Raw genomic sequence first — 19,303 nt, forward strand, 5'->3', positions numbered from 1 at the left:
CTGCTACTAACCACGCTTCTCTTGTTGCACACATCTTGAAATATGATCAACAGAACAATCTGCTTCTCTAGTTCTAGTTTTAGTTTCTTAGGTGTGAATATATATAGGAGAGAAAGATGAGGCTAAAACCAGATGGATTCAAAAAGGAAAAAAGACAAAGTTGATGTGGGTTTGTATTGTTGGATTTTTGGATCGTTGGGTCCGCCCCACTCTAACGACATCAATATTGTCCTCATCTTTATCACCTGCCTAATCTATCAGGTGTAAAGTTTTACCACAAAAAGCCTTAGTATTAATTAGAGTAGAGTAATTCTATTTAAACCTATTGGGTTTCTTTGAACCCACCAATGTGGGACATTTAACATGTATAATTCAGGAAGCCATGGCTTTGTCCTTTTAAGTTTTTATATATGGATTGACAAATTGTGCAGTGGTTTTCAGTGAAGAAACCAGAGGCCTTGCATCTTGTTTTTGCAAAATTTGATCAAAATTGTAACGGAAGGAGGATCCCAATATTCAGCTTATCTGTCTCAATTTGTGCATGTTTCATGCATGCCACCATGCACCCTTTCATCCCTGCTGTATCTTCTGTTGGTTATGGTCTTATCTCCATCATTCACGCATGGTGTGCCTGATACGTACGAATACGACCCATTCCGTGCTACTATACGTTGTGTACCGGATCCGTTTTCATCTTATCGAGTCTGTGTCATGCTTCATACCAACTTGATCCTTTTTGTCCTTTTCAAATTATGGTTTTAATACTATACGTGGCTAGTCAAGTTGGGGGTGATGACTTAACTAATTTGTTCATGGAATAAATCAACATCAAACCTTACATAATTTAGCATAAAAATGAATTAATTAAAGCATCAATTGCTACTTGACAATCCCATTTTTGACGATTTTATACTCATCTATCATCACATCGGACAATTATGGCCATATTTTTGTGGAATTGTTTACACTGTAAGTCTTAAACTTCATGCAGAACATTCCAAAGATGTTTTAGATCGCCAAATAATTTATTCCAACTATCGGAATCTATTGTGGAACTACTCATATTTCAGTTGATTCTTTTATTTTTTCAGGTTAAAAATTCAACAAAAATCACTTATGGGACTTGGTAATGGTAGGACTATTTTCCAGAAATCTTTTGAAAAACTCAACAATCGCATTTTTAACAAAGTTTGCGAGCTATGCCCTGTGTTCAAAAGAAATTTCTCAACATGTGCTACATAAAACTTTTTTTAATTGGAGAACTGAGCATGTTAAGCTATATGTCAGTTAATTTATCTGGGATCTTTTATATATCTCTACAGTTAACTTAGTTGAGAATTTTTTATGGTGAGTATTTTTTACACCCTTTTTGACCTTCTTCTCACTCGGCGCCTTTTAATTGTGTACCTTATAATTCTCATTTCATTTGTTCAATCTAATGACTAAAGACAATTAGTGCAGAAAAAGTAAGTGTGCACAAATCATTTTCATTCTCTAACTGATCTCAACTTAGATGCAAAACCAGTTATATAGCTTATAATTATAAGTTAAATAATGCTATAAAACTTAGTTACCCCGCCCTTTGGCCATGGAAGTGCAAGAGGTTCAAACATTATTGTTTCTTTTTTAAGATGTATAATTAAAAGTTAAAGAACGCTAACCGTTTCGATCCACCCTCCTCTAAGTCCTCTTGTTTACATCTTTATATATTCAAACTTTCACTCGGCTATTTCCACGTTACCACTAGTTTTAGTGAATGAATATACAGGGGAGAGAATTGAGGCTAAAACCAGATGGATTCAAGAGGGACAAAAGATAAACTTGTTGTGAGATTTGTTGAATTCCGGAAGCTAGTTGGCTTTGTTCTTTGTGAAGTTATTATATATAACCTGACAAGTTATGCAGCTGTTTTCTGTGAGAAAACCTGAGGATTTTGCAGCTTGTTTTGCAATAGTTGATCAAGCAAGTAATGGAAGAGGGATATTATGATCTCATGCCATCGTCCTTGCACCCTTTCATCCCTGCTACATCTTTCACTGCTTCCTTTGGTTATGGTCTTATGTTATGGTCTTATCTACATCTTTCAGCAAGGTGTGCCGGATACATATGATTCATTTCGTGCTACTGTGTATTGTACTGGATTTGTTTTCGCCCTATTGAATTTGTGTCATATTCGTACCAATTTGATCCGTTTTTTAGTAAGGGTATTTATGTGGAATTTTGGAGTGCATATTTTGGTCACTGACCTATTATTATTTTTTCCAGTGCTAATTTTCAAATTACAGTTTCAATAATCCTAAATGTGGCTCTACTCAAGTTTCTGGGATGGCTTCACCCATTTGTTGTTAGAATCAATCAACATCAACCCTTACATAATTTAGGATGAAAATGAATTGTCACCTGGTGATCACATTACAAACTTAAGCTCATTTTTCATCAATATTTTTTTAACCCTAAAAGCTAGTACCTATTACTCCAATAAAGAAGCACAATTTTTAGCCAAATCCCGTTTTACAATATCCGAAATGCCACATTCTTGGAATAAATGAAAAAAATAATTTTGTAAAAATTAGATGATGTATAGACTGATTAAGTTAGCAATGATTAAATATAAGAAGCTAAGCAACATGAATCATGCCTGCTTCTCAAGAAAAAAAATCTAAACCCGAATGTGATCATCATCACAAGTCTTCTGAAATAAGGTTTCCTACGATCGATGATGCCGTGAAGAAGAAGATTGAAGTGGAAGAGAGACGGATCACATTAGGTTACTACAATTAACTATATATATGTATACTGTGCATGTAGTGCTCTATCTCCTCCTTACTAGATCTAAGCAGTGCTGCTTACTTCCAAAAGAGAGAGTTTTGGATTCAAGCCCACATATGGGGTGTAATTTTTGCGAGGTAAAATAACTAAGTTACATAAATACTTGCCTTGTGCTGCTCTGCAATTTTGTTCTTAACAAATACAAACTTGTGCATGGGAGGGGTAATGAAATAAAGGAACTAAATTAAAAACCGTTCTCATCTGTTTCATCCCGTTTCATCATCTTTTAAAATTCTCTCTTTCGTTAAGATATAGAAGAGATGTTTTGAGACTCTATAAAGATCTGCACTCCACTTTTTTAAAGCACAAGGGAAAATTTATACATAGAGAACTGCATGATGACATTTTTGAAGTGTCAACAACAACTCATATAAAAAATGCATAATATTTTACATTGCACGGGGAAGGAGGGAAGATCAAGATCGATCTTGATGCATAAAATTAATTCTACAAAATTATCTGCACATATTATTAACGCTAGAAAACAAGAAGACTAGTAAGATGACCACATCAGTGCATCTGTATGGACCGCGCGTCTAATTAAACACTAATTACAGGTTAACTGGGAGTTGAATTTCCAGATATATTTTAGTCGGTAATTAGGACTCATCTCTCATGTATTTGGACCCCAACAACTCAAGTACATTACAGTTCGGAGGGATTCCTCAGCCTGCTGTTTACGCCTGCACTGACGATCACAGCTGCTGGTACTATTCTTGTTGTTTACAGCACCAGAAAATTCTGTGGTCGATTCTTTGCGGCATGCCTTGCCTTTAGAAACTTGGTCACCATTAGTGCTTCCTCTTCCTTGCATTGCTTGTGATATTTGAATCATTTCAAATGAAAGTAATGTTTTAGTAGTTGGGGTGACTTAGAACTTGGGGAACCAAGTTTCATATATAGGCAGAGAAAAGGTCATTAGCATATAAAATAGCTGCCAAAATTAGCGGAGTAATTTATTTTAGGTGTAATTCTGATTAATAATAAGATATGATTTGCTATATCTAGCTAGCCAAGTGGAAAATAATTCACATGACAAGGCTGGTTTGGGGTTGCTAAATAACTTTTAAAAGCAGCTTTTAAAAGAAGTTGATGTCTTAAATGTGTTTTGTAGATGAAACTAATGGTTTTTTTTTCAACATTATGGGTCTAAAACAACAGAAAGTATAAGTAGCTCTACACACGCTTATAAAAAAATACGTTTTTTTTGTTCCACTTGGCATTATATTTCCATATTCGCTTCAAATTTATAGCAATCAACAGATTAAGCCATTTTTTCTCTCTCTCACGTTGCTTGTTTATTTTGATGGATTCCCAAGCTATGATTCTCTTCTCATATACAATATATGATCCCATGGTGTATAACTAAGGAAATGGTTGTGGACTGAAATTAAAAAACAATAGGGTGCACGTTGCCTGCATCGACATTAAAGCAAAGAAAGGCATATTGTCACATGAGTGGAAGATTAGCATATACACGTTTGGCTCTGCAACTGGATAAGATTGACACCTAACACACTTTCTTTAATTTTCATTTTAAGTATTGGATTTTGCTTACTACTTTAGAAGCTAATCACTAGATTCGCTACCACTCCACCCCTTAGTTAATTGTTTCTCGTTTTGTTGATTCTAAAAATTATCAAGCCTACGTGGTGTGCAGACCAAGTAATTAATAAGTTAACTACGTCCTTCAGTTATGTGTGGGGCGTGCCAACTTGTCGGGCGGGGAGTAAAATATGTTGATTTGGTGTTGGGCGCGCTGCTGACTTCTTGATCTTGCGACTGCGGCTGAGGAAGGAACACATCTTGGCCTTTGGGTTCTAGAGCCTGAAGTCAAGACTATTAGTTTTCGAAGTTCAATATCAAATTCGGCTTTCAGTGTGCTGAATGTAGTAACCTGGTAACACCTCACTTTACTAAGAAGGCTAATAAGATGACATTTTCCAACAAGGACTCCGAAGTCCTTGTTGATTGAGACTTGGATAATAACCAATTGGTCTCGAAGCAGTACTGTTTATCCAAACTGAAGGTGCTTCTCAGTCAGCTGATTCTACGGCTCCAGTGATGTTTATCCAAACTAAGGATGTGTTGGCAGGAAAAAAAGGGAAGGGAAAAATCTCAAGTTTGTTGAGAAGTTTTGCGCAGGGCAATTTGTGTGTTGATTTGAATGGGGCTTTTTCGATGCACAAAGTCTTGTATTTATAGGGTTGGTATTTGCTTGGCACGACCTGATGGTGTTCAACTGCAACTCAAACTATAGGAAGAAAGACTGATCCGTATCTATCATTCCCATTCGTGACTTTTCAAACAAAATAAAAACCTATTTCATATCAGAAGCCTAGCCCACCTAGGCTTCTTATCTCATCATCAAAACTCCATCAATGGCCTTTAACTCATCTGACAACATCCATCATCATGTAAAAAGGCCTAGCCTACCTAGGCTTCTTATCTCATCACTATCCAAGACCATCAAATCCTAGGCTATGCCACATGATAAGAGTCCTAGGCCGAACTACTCTAATCCACACGGTACACTGCTAACAAATCCAAATTAAATTGGACTGTTCTGCTTGCTTCTAAGTTAGGGCTTTGATTTGGATCCCATCTATTTTGTGCAAGAAAATCAAGAAAATTTATTAAAAGATAATTACTATGATTAAAAACCATAATATTATCTCTTAATAATAATAAAATTATCTTAACTTTCTTATTTGACGGTGAAGAACCATACTCACTCAATGGCCTTGATTACTCGGACCAATGATGTAAAATCGGGTCCAAACCTGTTTCAATATTAGGAGACTCAAAATTTGGATACCAACTCTTTTTTATCCAAAGGATAAAAAAATTAAAAATAAAAACTTAAGGTTTAAAGATGTGATGATTATTATAGGAGAAGCTTTTATACTTGGAACGTATTTTGGAGGGCTAAAAGTACTTTTAGATAATCAATAACGACTTTAACGGCATATGAAAAAAAAAGTTTAATGTCTCTCTAAATTCTAAAAACATTTTCCTTAAGAAGCATTTTCAAGTGTTTTTCAACAAGCACTCAAATTTAAAATAATAATAATAATACACTTTTGATAAAACAGCTTTTGAGCTGAATGTTTTAGCGAAAAAAATGTTTTCAAGCATGCTTAGTTAGTGTTGTGATTTACGATTCAAAGCTAGAGTGTTGGATACTAACCTGAAAGCAGTGATCAACCGGACGATCAATCGAAAGAAGCAGCATCGAAAGTTTCAGACCGTTGCGACGTTCGGTAGTGGCAGCCGATCGGTCGTATGGGCAGAACGTTTCGTTGCATGTGTTTCCTAGTTCATTTTGAAGTCCTATTTGGGCTGAATTTTTCACTTTTTGGTTGGATTCCTTTTTTGGTGGAGAGATTTTATTAATTACCTATTTGGTTAGGTTTTGTATTTACTTCTAATTAAGATTAATATTCTTATTGTAACTTAAGTTCTATACTCCATAAATAGGACCTTAAGATTACTAGTGTGTGCCTCTCCATGAGTGTAGAAAGTTTTATCTAATTGGTTTTTGGTGGAGTTCATTGTTTTGAGTCATGAATGTGTGGCAAATTCATGGCTCATTCATTTGCCAATTTGGTAAGAGTCAATTTGTGAGTTTGAGAGTCGGAGAACAATTTGGAAGATTCTTCTCTGTTTGTTTTGGGTTCTCTACTTGTGTGGTTTAGAGTTAGTAGTTTGTGGGATTTGGGTTATGAGAATTAAACACTATTTTGTAATCTCTATTTGTTTTTTAGTGAAATTCTTCACCGTGCTTTGCCTATGGATGTAGGCTTCACGCTGCACCACATTTATATCTTGTGTTATTATTTTGAGATTGTTTGTTTCTTCACTTTCGCCTTCGACGTTGATATTTGATACTTTGTTTCAATTCTCTTTCGCTTGCGCATAAAGTACAACAGGCAGGAACTGATCAAGTTACTTATTTTAAGGAAAATTAATGAAAAGGCTTGAAAACTTTGAGTTTTAAAGATAAGGACAAAAAATAAAGAAAAAAAAGTAAAGTGAATAGTACCAAGATTGACTTTTTAGTGTAAAAATATAGTTTTTCATTAAAGTAAACAATACCGGAAGTTTTTCATTAAAATTCTCCTTATTTTATTATCAATCTCCCACCAACTAAGTTTTAATTAGCATTGGAAGAAATCTCAAAGTCAAATCTTTCTTCCCCAAACGATAAAAAATGGAGGAGATACTACCACATTCCACTAAATACTAGGAATGGTTCTAGTCCCCATAGTTTGAACAAAATTTCACTTCGGTTCTAGTAGTTTCAATTCTCGCAATTTCAATTTCTATAGTTTATTAATTTTTGTTGTCAGGGACAATACTGTAATTGTGGTTTTGTTGGTTACTACTACTTATGTGACATATGTAAAGGTAAATTAACTTGTTTCTTTTAAATCGCACCAAGTAAAACTACAAAAATAAAAGTGAAACTTTGCTTAAACTACAAGAATCAAAAAATAGTTCGACCCATAAATCAACGTGGCCCAGTCCAAGAAAATCCAACCCGGCCCATCACTATTTCTCTCCTTTGGATACTTACGCCGAACACCACTTGGCACAAACTTACTGGCTCTCAAATCCCTTCAAACACTTGGATAAGCCCTTGTTTTCGTGGACCTCTGTCTCTCTCACACTTGATTTATAATTACACTCGGAAAACCCACGAAATTTTCTCTCCCTCTCCGCTATGCTCATAATTTTCCCGGAAATTTTCCAGCTTTAGATTCTCTCTCCCTCTTGCTCCAATGGCGGCCGTTGCTTCTCTGTCTTTTTCGGCGCTCAGTCAATGCTCTGATAGAAAATCGGTCGTCTCGCCCGCTCGCAATTTGGGTTCCAACGCCGAAGGCATTCGATTCCGTACGAGCATTTCCAGCCATTACGGTGGAATTCGAGCTTCGAGTTGGAGCTCTCGCATGGTGGTTCATTGCATGGCAGGGTCGTCAGGTGGGTTTTTCTTGGTAGCTTGTTTTATGTCATTTAATCGTTTAAATTTGCTACATTTTCTCAGGAACTTGACTGGAGCTTCATTTAATATGTTTTGTGCCAAAAAGCTTTTGTTTTTTTAATATCGTGCATTTAACAATGTTTAAAGTATAATTAAGTTTGATCTAATTAGATGTAATTCACTTATTTCATTTCCAAAGTTTGGTCTTTTTTGTATTTTTGGCAAGACAAGATAATTACATTAAATTCATCTAAACAACGAACAGGTGTTTATGAGCAGGGAATGAGGATCCTCTCCGGATCATATTTGTGAGGATTTGAGATCCTTAAATCATATATGTTCATTGTACATCGTATCATCAGAAATCATTTTAAATATTTTTATTTAAAATTAAATATGAATATTATCTAACCAAAACTGAACGCACGTACGATGAACATACAATTTGAGGATCCAAAGATCCTCACAAAGAGGATCCGGGTGAGGATCCTCATTCATGAGCATGGCTAAACTTATGTCTGCAAATTATGATCTTTTTTGTTAAAAGTAGGAATTTTGACTTACAGATGTGGAAGGGGAGGATTTTTGTTAATAATTTTATGTAATCATGTGAAATAAGAATAATGGGCCCTTATTGTATCAGATTGTATATTAGTGTAAGTTTTCTGCTTAACATTTTTGGTCATTATGTGATTTGCTTGCTTGATTTGCAGATAGTCCGACTGTGGCGGATACAAAGTTGAATTTTTTGAAGGCGTATAAGCGACCAATCCCTAGCGTTTACAACAGTGTGCTACAGGAGCTGATTGTCCAGCAACATTTGATGAAGTACAAGAGGACATACCGGTATGATCCTGTGTTTGCTCTTGGTTTTGTCACTGTATACGATCAACTCATGGATGGATATCCCAGCGATGAGGATCGAGAGGCAATCTTCCAAGCGTACATTAAAGCTTTAAATGAGGACCCGGAGCAATACAGGTTTGTCACTTGTGTTTTATCTTCTTTAGGGATTCATTTTCTCTGTTTTGTGGCCTTGCATAACATTTCGAAATGCAGCAATATGGTATGTAAATTGTGATGATCACATATTATGAGATTTAAAAAAAAAATATGAAAGTGGAGTAAAATTTAAGTGGCTAATTGAGATTGTGATATTGCAATTCATTCCTTTATGTGATAACTAAGGAAAATCCCGTTAAGAACAGATTTTCTTTTCCAGTCATCAGAATCATGCCAACTTAATAGTTCTACACCAGAATTTCCTAGTTTATGGAAGAAGGTTGATTAATAAAATAATGTGTGACTCTAGAAAATTACTGGTCATTAGATGCTTTAGAAAAAAGGAAAAACGAATCCTAATTTGCATATGATCAATCTCTTTCTTATATGTTTGAGAAAGGTCTCGATCTTTACTAGATAAGTTTCCATGCTAAGCACTACAGAACTGATGCACAAAAGTTGGAAGAGTGGGCTCGGGCACAAACTTCCAGTTCATTAGTGGAGTTTCCATCCAGAGAAGGAGAAGTTGAGGCAGCACTGAAGGACATTGCAGAAAGGGCAGCAGGCAAAGAAAGTTTTAGCTACAGTCGTTTCTTTGCTATTGGGCTTTTTCGTCTTCTTGAGGTGGCAAAAGCAACTGAACCAACAGTATTAGAAAAGGTTAGACTTTCCAAGCCTATGAACATTTTGAATAATGATGGATATTCGGCCAAGTGATTTGGTTACTGCATTTTGAACTTTTTGGGTTAATGACTGTTGGATTAAATTATTGAATGGCCTTCCATGATGGTAGCAATGTTGGATCATTTACACTTTGGTTTCTATCCAACAGTTATGTGCAGCCTTAAACATTGACAAAAGAAGTGTGGACCGGGACCTTGATGTGTACCGCAATCTGCTTTCCAAGCTGGTTCAGGCCAAAGAACTGCTAAGGGAATATGTGGCCAGGTAACAAATCCCTCAGGATCATGGGAGTTATTGAATTCATAGCATTACATGTGATAGATAAGATAGACATGATGATAATCCTCAAATCAGACTGATGTGAGTTCAGATGACATCCACAAATTGAAAGCTTTAACACCAAACCAGTTGATCCCCTATACGTTAACCGAAAACTCATGGCTTTAGTTCGCTTATCTATAGCTTGGGTATAATTTATGGATTTTGGGTTTTTCTTGTTTTACAACCGGAAGTACTGTATGGTTCAAGGATGGAGAAGCTTTTGTGCTTACTGCTTTACATCATATTTGAATGCATTGAATTTGGCTTTCAGGGAGAAGAAGAAAAGAGAAGAAAGGGCGGAAACACAAAAGGCCAGTGAAACGGTTACGAAATGTTTGGGGGATTATGTTTGCCAGTAATCGGAGTGGTCCTTCAAAGCTGATCACTCTCTGCGAAGCTGAAGATCCCCAAATCTTTAAGGTTTTTGAGGTAGAGTTGGAGTTTTTACGCTTAGGCACATACCTTTCATCAGCTTGTACGCTTGCAGTTTTAGCATATTGCTTGCAGTGGTGATCCAGCAACAGCCCATGTACCGACGTGTCTTAAATATTTGTTTCTCATCGGTTATCTTTTGTAACTACAATTCTCGATTTGGAATATTTGGATCGAGTTCCCCATAGTAAAGCTAATTTTCATTGTTTCTCTGTGTCTTTCTCGATATGATAACTTCCTCTCAAATACGGCGTTAGTGCAGTAACCAATTCTCGATTTACTTCAACACTTCTGAGTTAAAAGAATTATTTGCATTCATCCACAAATCAATCATGTACAGGTAGATAACAATGGGGTTACTAAGTAAGAACCCTAGAAAGCAATTCGTCACAAAACAATGAACCGATAGAAAGATCTTCTATGGCTTCCTGCTAGAAATGTTACTAAGCTAAGATGTTAATGAAATTCCAAAAGAAATCTCACTCGTTAATAGGGGAATTTGGACTGGGACTGAGAAAGGAACAACTTAATAAGAAGTTAACTGAGATGCGAAATATCAATCTCTTCGGGGAGCTTAAATGTGTCTGCTGCACCAAACTTCCTATACTCTGCTGATTCATGAGTTTCTTCATCATCCCAATCATCTTCCTCATTTCCCTGGCCGCTAGGTGACTCAGGATTGTAAACGCTTTTAGACCTGCAGCCATGTCGAGCAAGAATGTTCACCTGGCGAAGGTGAGAGATTTCAACCATGACGGTTTCATCGTCAACTGGGAGGGTTTGCTTCCAGGGTTCCCCGTCGATCCTCATGTACGTATGATCAATTGCACCCTTGTGAAACTCAAAGCGAATACGGTGGGCCTATCGTCGATAAGAAATAATAGACAGTATAAATACCAAATGCTGGACGGTACAAGTTATTTATGAACCTAAATTCAGCTTCTTGATCAAATACCTGGGCAAGACGAGTCCCATGTCCCTTTGCAAGCAAAACAAGCCCATGCCATGCATCTCGAAAACCAACGACTTCAATGAGACCATCGTCTACATATGCTGGAGTAAAACCTCCCTGTAAAGTCATAATCCACCAAAATATGTTGTTAGATTTGAGAAAAACCAATACAAAGATCATTTCAACTATTTCTGTGAAAAAACAAAATAAAGAAAAATAATAGGAGAAAAGCGGGAGTGTTGTGAACCTACATTACGCCTCTTCCTAATTGGGACTCCCCAAGGATTAAAACCACCAGAAAAGCTAGGCAAATTGAGGATCACGATTGACTTGATACTGTTCAATGAAACGGAGAGGTTAGCAAAGCATAATTGGATATTATTTGCGAGAGAAATCAAATGGAAACAACATCAAGTACCAAAGAGAAGGAAAAATATACTAAACCAATATTATCCTTGTGCAATGTTCACCTTTTGAAACTAAACAAGGAATAAATCAACTAGATCGGAAGAAGAAAACTCTAAATAAGTTTAATTATCTCTGCAGAACCACCGGAGTTGAACTAGTGTGTACGGAAAAGAAGATTGCAACAAAGTAAAGATTTCTGAAATCTGGATTTCATGCTTTGGTGTTCAATCCATGATGTTGGCAGATAATCTGAGCAGATTGCTACCGAAATAGATGCATATCAAAACACCAGAGACTCATGGGAATTATCTCTAACATTGTGCGCAAGTGAAATCTGCACACGATGGGAGGCTCGATATGGATAGTGTTTTCCAGCATAAAAAAGATTACTGGGGGGAAACAGGCACTAGCTAGTCAACTCGTCATTTTAGGGCAGCTCACCGCGAGCCCATGAAAACCCAAGAAAACGGGGGGAAAACATAGAACAAACAACGCAAAGAAATTTGCATTGAGCAAGCAAAGCTCAATTCCGTTATAATATAGAGACAACAATGTACCTTGGAGGAATTTGTAGATCTTCCCATTGGCCATCATTTTTCATGATCTTCACCTTTGCAAATTGTGCTATGTCCCTATTTCAAGAGAGACAATAAACTTCAGATTCACTAAACAAGGTTTTAGAAAGTATAACCTTGTGGGACGGGGAATCTCTAGAAGCTCACCGTGCAGCAGATTGAGAACGAGGAGAAGAAAACCAGCCTTGTGAATGGGTAATCTTTGCATAAGTAGTCTGTATTTAGGATCAAGGAAAAGACAGAGGAATAAGTAGAGTTTCACACCATACATCAGAATTTAACAACACTATCCAAGCAGTTTTTATTTTTTGGAGAATTCCATGCAAGAAACTTTTACTGTATATGACGCACAGAAAAATGAATAGAACACCCTTATCAACAAACCAGAAACCTTTTAGTTTATGTCATGTATTATATTATTTAATAAATTATTATAAGTTTGTTACAAGATCAAATAATATTCATTAGTTTACTACATTATGCTCATGAATAAAAAAAGGGTTTTGCGGAAACCAAATACCTGATTAGTTAACTGATTTTTGAACTTTTCGGGATGCTGCTTTCGCTCAGTATGAAATGCATATGATACTTGAGCATCCATTCCTAAACACCACCACAGACATGTACGGTTCATTTAGAAAACACAGTTGAGTGAAAGAAGATATCAATCAACAATTAATCGGCTTATTTTGAATGCACAACGGTGGGACTTAAATCAACTGGCAAAAGGAGATATTTTCTAGAAAGATTAAGATATCTTTGCAAATTAATGTTCAAAAGACTTTACAAGACTCCAAGGGAAGAACTCTTACCCATACTGAAATAGTTCCAAAATCCCCCACGAAAGGTATGGCAGCCTTCCTGCGAAACACCAAAAGTTTTTGCCTATAAAACAGCACCCAAAGTTCGTATCTAACAAGAAAGAGAACAGCTTTGAGCTTGACAAAAGTAATGCAAGCATTTAAAAGTAACATTTTGACATGACAATTTGCAAAGAAAAAATCAGCCATCACAAGCTGGCCCAGCTCCTGAAGAGATAGCTTGACTTAGCAACCATCACAAGCTGGCCCAGCTCCTGAAAAGATAGCTTGACTTAGCAAAATAGCTGATTTTATCTTTCTGCTACTCCCTGAGACTGGTTCTTTTGTCCAATGAGCCAGATAAGTCAGAATTCGACCATATGGAGAATATGTAATTACCATGCTCAGCTCATTTGAATCAGAGACACGGCCAAATGCATGCAAAGAATGTGGTAGGTCAAGAGGCGCAATGGGATCGCACGGACCTTCTTTTGACTTCCTCATCCTCATGAGAATGTGCCAGCTATATCAGAATAAACAGGGAAAAATAAAATTAGAACTTCCAATTTTAGAAAAAATGAGAGGCAACTGGTTAAAACTAAAAAGAAAAATGCACTAATGACCTAAACGAGAATAAGAGTGAACACATTAGTCATAATACTTCATCACTCCAACATCTGGAAAAAGGTAAATCTAAGATATACCAACAACAAAGAGATGATTTAAAATGATGAGATCTGATCGTCTGAGATCTAGAAACAGGGCTGTGTATATACAGAACTTGAATTTACAAAGTTTAAGATGTAAAAAGAAATAATGATGACCGTCTAACCTGTCTATTTTCATTTCCTTGGCTCTCTTTACTTGGTCCAAAAACTGCTTCACAGATTGAGGATCTGTCCCAGGATTCTTCTTCCCCTGTGAATTAGCGAACATCATGTCATGCATGCACGATTTCTAGCAATCAACGGCTGCATTACTTACTTAAACCATAATAATCACAAACTACTTAAAACATTTAACCTTGAGTCAACTTTACATGGCAGAACGAGTTAGAATTTCTGATGCATATAGTGACTTGAATTAAGAAATGGAGAAGTTTTCTCCTGAATATGCATATCAACGAAAAAATAACTACCGATAATGCACACATCCAATATGATACATGCAATCCAAGACCATATATCCATCGACATAGGAAATTCCTTACCCATCCAAATGCAAAAGGAAGATTGTTTCCTGTTCCTAGTGGTACTGTTGCTATTGGTGGCGAAATGAGATAACTTGAGATCAGAAACAACTCCAAGAAGCCAACCAGCTGTTCCATCGCCACCTGCAACCTAGAGGGGCAATTCATGTTAGAAACATGAAAAGGTAACATCACACAAGGTCATGAAAAATAGAAAAATCAAACCATTTATGTTGATTTAGTTTGACTCACAATGATTCTCAATCTCTCTTGGATATTTGTAGCGAATTTATCCCCATTGCGCTTGAGCTTTTCAAGATTGGCATAGATTCGGCAAAGAACCTTATCCGGAGCCTCTTGCCCCAGATCATAAACCTAAAAATTAGCTAGTTCAAGGTCAGGTTCATAAAAACTTCGAACTAAAATCCAAATGTTATATTCAACCAAATATTCAAAAAAACAAATCTGGCAACATTCAACCCTGTAGAAAATACCTGACTTTCATTTAGAAGGGAACGGTATGATACAAGAAGATCCCCACCAAGCTGGCCACCACTTTTGGAGTTGATAAACACTAAAACCGGACATTGCGGTACATCAGCAACATTTTCACTCTTTGATTCAGGCACTAGTACATACTTGGGAATTCTGAAATCCTTCAAGAATTCCTCCCCAGAGTTCGAATTTGCCATTTTGGGTCTAACTGCATTACAAGATGATAATCAGTAACCGTGAAAAGAGCCGTTGTCTGCAACCAATTTGAACTCGGGTCCTCCCAAAATACCAAATTTCACAAAACTAATCCAATACCATACAATTTCCGTAGTGATTAGTCCAAGAATTTGCATTGGTGGTCATAAACAAGTTGAAAGATTCAGTCTTTGAAGAATAAACATACATCAAATGGCACAAAAATTAACTCGCAGAAAACCCATTTGGAAATAAAATAAGAAAAGTGCTGGAAATTCAATTTTGGCAAGACAAGTAAGAAAGGATGGAAAATTTACGTAGTGAGTTGAGGAGATGTGAGCATCTAACCATGAACATGAACCAAATGGGATTGAAGAAAAAGGGTATCTGAAATACCCGAAACCGGAACTGCGGGCGGAAAATTCGATGGCTTTCAGAAAGCTTTTCGGATCCAAAAGCGCAGAGGGAAACGCGGAATGTTTGACTAGTTCGTGAACTCAGAAAACTTTTATATCGTCGTGGAAACGTGAAGCGGGATCGAAGCCATTAAAACGTGATCGAAACTATCGCGGGGAGGGCGGAAAGTTCCATGGATTGGAATTTTTACTGCTGGCACTTTCACCACACGGCGATTTGAACGAGTGGGGATGAAGACAGCGGAAACCTTCAATGTTGTCTTTATGTGTTATACCGGATCATTCGTTGTCGTTATTCATTTGTGGTCTGACGTGCCAGATCCCCTCGGCAATTTGGTGGGGCCAGATGGACTGTCTTTCCCATCCTCTCTCTCTTTAGCGAGATGGCTGCAGAGTTATGGACGCTGCTAATGGTTGCTGCTGTGGGACCCCATCAATTGTGGGTTAAGTATTCGTTGTAGAGGTGTGATTTTTCAGTTTGACCGTCATATGTACATTACGTGTCTCTATATAAATGGTGGATTATATGTGTTAAAAGATTAATAATTTAAAAATTAAAATTTTTTAATAAAAACAAATGATATATCATCCGTGTTTTCATTATAACTAAAAATTTCTCAATGTAGAGTTGATATTCTGCTGGACTTCTCCTATCCTATATTCCTATGCAAAGCACAAGACTTCCATGTTAAGATTCCCATACTTTTAGGTCAATTTGTGAACACGTTTATAGAGTCCTATAATTCCCATACTTTTTGCAGGACTCGTTGTATACGAACGATTTGAAACGTTGAATTCTTTTTGCTGAAAATCGTTTAATTTTAAGTTATGTAACAACCCACGCTAAAATTTAAGTGTAAAATTACGAATTTGCCCATGGGTTGGGTTTTATCATTTGGTCCAATTCTTTGGGCTGTGCGTCAACAAGCCCAAAACCCAACCCATTATTCCTTCCCTCTCCCGTGACCACCCCACCATCTGAACACTTTCTCTCACCTCTCTCACAATTCACCTTCACCATTTCTGCAAACACCCCAACTTTTAGCCAGAGAGCCTTCGTTCTCACCATTTCCGTTTCCCCAGCTAATCGAACATCAAATCCTTACTTTCGAGTTCTCTGGGACACTAGGATTCCTGTGGTGGTCTTGCATGCATCATCGAGACACTTGGTAGTGCACTACCATTAGTACCCGAGAACCTTGAGTTCTAACTCGAAATTAGATTTTTCCGGCGAACCCGACGGCTAGGGAGCCAAATTCCGGCCAGCTCCGTCCACGGCCAACCTTCAAATATATTATGATTTATTTAAATTACGTTTTATGAAATGTTATAACTATTGATTTCACACTTAGAAAAGGTTTACGACTATTGCTTTTATGCACATTGAGATATTTCGGATTTATGAAAGATTACGGATTTGTGGTTTATGAGAATGATTGAGTTAGAATGCTTTCATGGTTTTATGTGATTTATGAGGCAAGGTTTTGATGCTTTTAAGCTCTAATGTTTTGGCATGATTTCGGAGATATGTTTTCATTGATACTAGTGGGTTATCATACGGCACATACATACAATACAGTTATAGTCTATGGCCATAGGACACAGATAAGAATACTTATGTTATGCCCCAACTTCACTGGCGAAACCAGTGTTAAACAGCTTCACTAGCCACGACTAGTGTCGATGTGTTTGCCATATATAGAGATATGTTTTCTTCTCCGGCATAACTCGAAGTCTTACGGTTTCACCTTTGGGTGATGGGACCTACCATGTTTCTTCACTGGTGTAACCCAATGTCATACAGCTTCGCCTTCGGGCGATGGATAGGTATTGCCTTCGAGCAACTATGATACACCTAGAAAATTTAGTTTTGATGGGATTTATGGTTTTACCTTCGGGCATTTCGAGATGCATGTTTTAGAGATGATTTTACGGTTACAAACTTTTCCAGCATGCTAGAGTTTTGGAAAAACCTTTATGTAGTATTATATATGTTTTCCAAGTAGGGGGTTATTATGTTAAAAAAGAATTCAGGTTTAGATATTATTAGTATGAACATAACTATGATCCACTCATCTTTTTTGTTTTGCGCCCCTTTTGGACCTAGTGACGAAAAGTACGACCCAAGCGTTGAGGCATTTCCCTACCAGTGACTTTGAGCTCTTCCATTTGCGTATGATTTTCTTGATGAATTGTAATCTGAATTCTTATTTGCACTTGTAGTTCTGTGTAGTAGTATGCTCTGGACATATTTTTGTTTCTTTTGTTTCGGATATGTGATCATTGAACTTTCTGATACCCTTATTTTTAATTCAGGATCTTGTTATTGTTTATGATTTTTGATATTCAGGTGCTGATATTTTCTTGTGTATGTATGAAATTATGGCTTTTGTCACTTCCGAGTGTCGGCTAGCACATGTCATCCAGGTATCATTAGGATTTATGGTTGGGACGTGTCAAGTTATATTTCAAACTTCACCATTTAAAAGGTTAAATAAATGCGAATACATTCGTGAATATAGTGTTGCTGAAAAGAAGTGATTGCTTACAATGTCACGTGTTATGAAGTTGTTTGGACCCATCTTTGACGCTTTTTGCGTTACATCTTGAATTAAGTCACAATCATCCAAGAACATTTTAGGATGAGATTGATTAAAGATTTTCAAAATTGAAGACAAATGCATCTTGAGAGAAATTTGTAGCGGAAAAGAAATCAAGGCTCAAGAGGCAATTCAAGGAAAGACATCATGGATGGATTCTCTCAATTACTATAAATGAAACCCTCTAGCTCATTGTTAGACGTCCTTACCAACTTGTTGCTGTCATCTTATTTTTTATTCAAAATGTAGTCCTACATAGTTTTTTATTTCAAATCAATTTTCGATTCCCGTAAATTATTTTCTCGCACCCAACGTAATCTTGTTTGTTTTTTTTTTTTTTTTTTTTTTTTTTTTTTTGCACTTAACGTAAAAAAATATTTCCTCACGTTCCAATTAATTATTATTTTATCGCAATTTACTTTCTTGCTATTTATTTTATCGTAATTTATTTTCTTTTATTTTATTTTATCGCAATAGGAGTATTGTAACGTAATTACTTAGCAATTCAATCAATTCGACAAGTTTGTTTAGATTGTTGCAATTCACCTCCTCATACATTCTATCTCACCATATCATTCACCAAATTCTCTTCCACCCATCCATTCACTCATCATGTCTGCACGGACAACATGTCACATCCCAGCCCGGGGGAGACCACTTCCCGAGCTCGACTCTACCGTAGCACGATATTGTCTGCTTTGGGCCCCAACCATGCCCTAACGGTTTTGTTTTTGAGAACTTACACGAGAACTTCCCGATGGGTCACCCATCCTGGGAATGCTCTCGCGCACTACTCACTTAACTTCGGAGTTCCCATAAAACTTGAAGCCAGTGAGCTCCCAAAAGACCTCATGCTAGGTAGGGATAGAAATATACATATAAGGATCACTCCTCTGGGCAATGTGGGATGTCACAATCCACCCCCCTTAGGGGCCCGACGTCCTCGTCGGCACACACGAGACCAGGGTTAGGCTCTGATACCAAATTGTCACATCTCAGCCCGGGGAAGACCACTTCCCGGGCTCGACTCCACCGTAGCACGATATTGTCCGCTTTGGGCCCCAACCATGCCCTCACAGTTTTGTTTTTGGGAACTCACATGAGAATTTCCTGATGGGTCACCCATTCTGAGAATGCTCTCGTGCACTACTCACTTAACTTCGGAGTTCCCATGAAACCCGAAGCCAGTGAGCTCCCAAAAGGTCTCGTGCTAGGTAGGGATGAGAATATACATATAAGGATCACTCCCCTAGGCAATGTGGGATGTCACACAACACCCATCTCAACGTCTATCTAGCGCATATCAAAAGTCCTTGCATCCAAGGCATGGAGAATCTACAACCGAGACAAGTTCCTTGTTTAGTTCCCAATCGTATTTGAAAGAAGTCAAGTCAAAGTGCTACTAAAATCACCAACTTCTT

General features: G+C 37.2%; 2 protein-coding genes across 2 annotated transcripts; one reads left to right on the forward strand and one right to left on the reverse strand.

Annotated features, from left to right (window-relative positions):
* Positions 1-7,489: 7,489 nt before the first annotated feature.
* On the forward strand, positions 7,490-10,460 carry LOC103944469 (protein THYLAKOID FORMATION1, chloroplastic). Its single transcript, XM_009354932.2, has 5 exons — positions 7,490-7,812; positions 8,527-8,794; positions 9,259-9,475; positions 9,648-9,763; positions 10,092-10,460. Exons 1-5 carry the CDS (start codon positions 7,614-7,616, stop codon positions 10,177-10,179), a joined length of 888 nt encoding a protein of 295 aa, XP_009353207.1. The 5' UTR covers positions 7,490-7,613; the 3' UTR covers positions 10,180-10,460.
* An 88-nt stretch (positions 10,461-10,548) lies between these two features.
* Positions 10,549-15,174, reverse strand: LOC103944468 (diacylglycerol kinase 1). The gene is given in 14 exon segments (XM_048578117.1): positions 10,549-11,113; positions 11,208-11,321; positions 11,456-11,540; positions 12,170-12,244; positions 12,335-12,402; positions 12,708-12,790; positions 13,000-13,048; positions 13,387-13,510; positions 13,820-13,905; positions 14,198-14,260; positions 14,262-14,327; positions 14,429-14,551; positions 14,671-14,879; positions 14,992-15,174. Coding segments are annotated over 14 exon segments (1,554 nt in total). The 5' UTR covers positions 15,077-15,174; the 3' UTR covers positions 10,549-10,789.
* Between the last annotated feature and the right edge of the window lie 4,129 nt (positions 15,175-19,303).

Source organism: the organism of the source record quoted next, unplaced genomic scaffold, assembly GCF_019419815.1.
Source record: "Pyrus x bretschneideri cultivar Hongxiangsu unplaced genomic scaffold, Pyrus_bretschneideri_v1 Contig12, whole genome shotgun sequence".
Taxonomy (NCBI): Eukaryota; Viridiplantae; Streptophyta; class Magnoliopsida; order Rosales; family Rosaceae; genus Pyrus; species Pyrus x bretschneideri.

What these genes read in the sequence shown, in the direction of transcription:
- LOC103944469 (XM_009354932.2), top strand. Translation starts at nt 7,614, where the DNA reads ATGGCGGCCGTTGCTTCTCTGTCTTTTTCGGCGCTCAGTCAATGCTCT. An exon ending in AACCAACAGTATTAGAAAAG is followed by an intron (nt 9,476 to 9,647) that starts GTTAGACTTTCC and finishes TCTATCCAACAG; the next exon opens with TTATGTGCAGCCTTAAACAT. An exon ending in CTAAGGGAATATGTGGCCAG is followed by an intron (nt 9,764 to 10,091) that starts GTAACAAATCCC and finishes TTTGGCTTTCAG; the next exon opens with GGAGAAGAAGAAAAGAGAAG.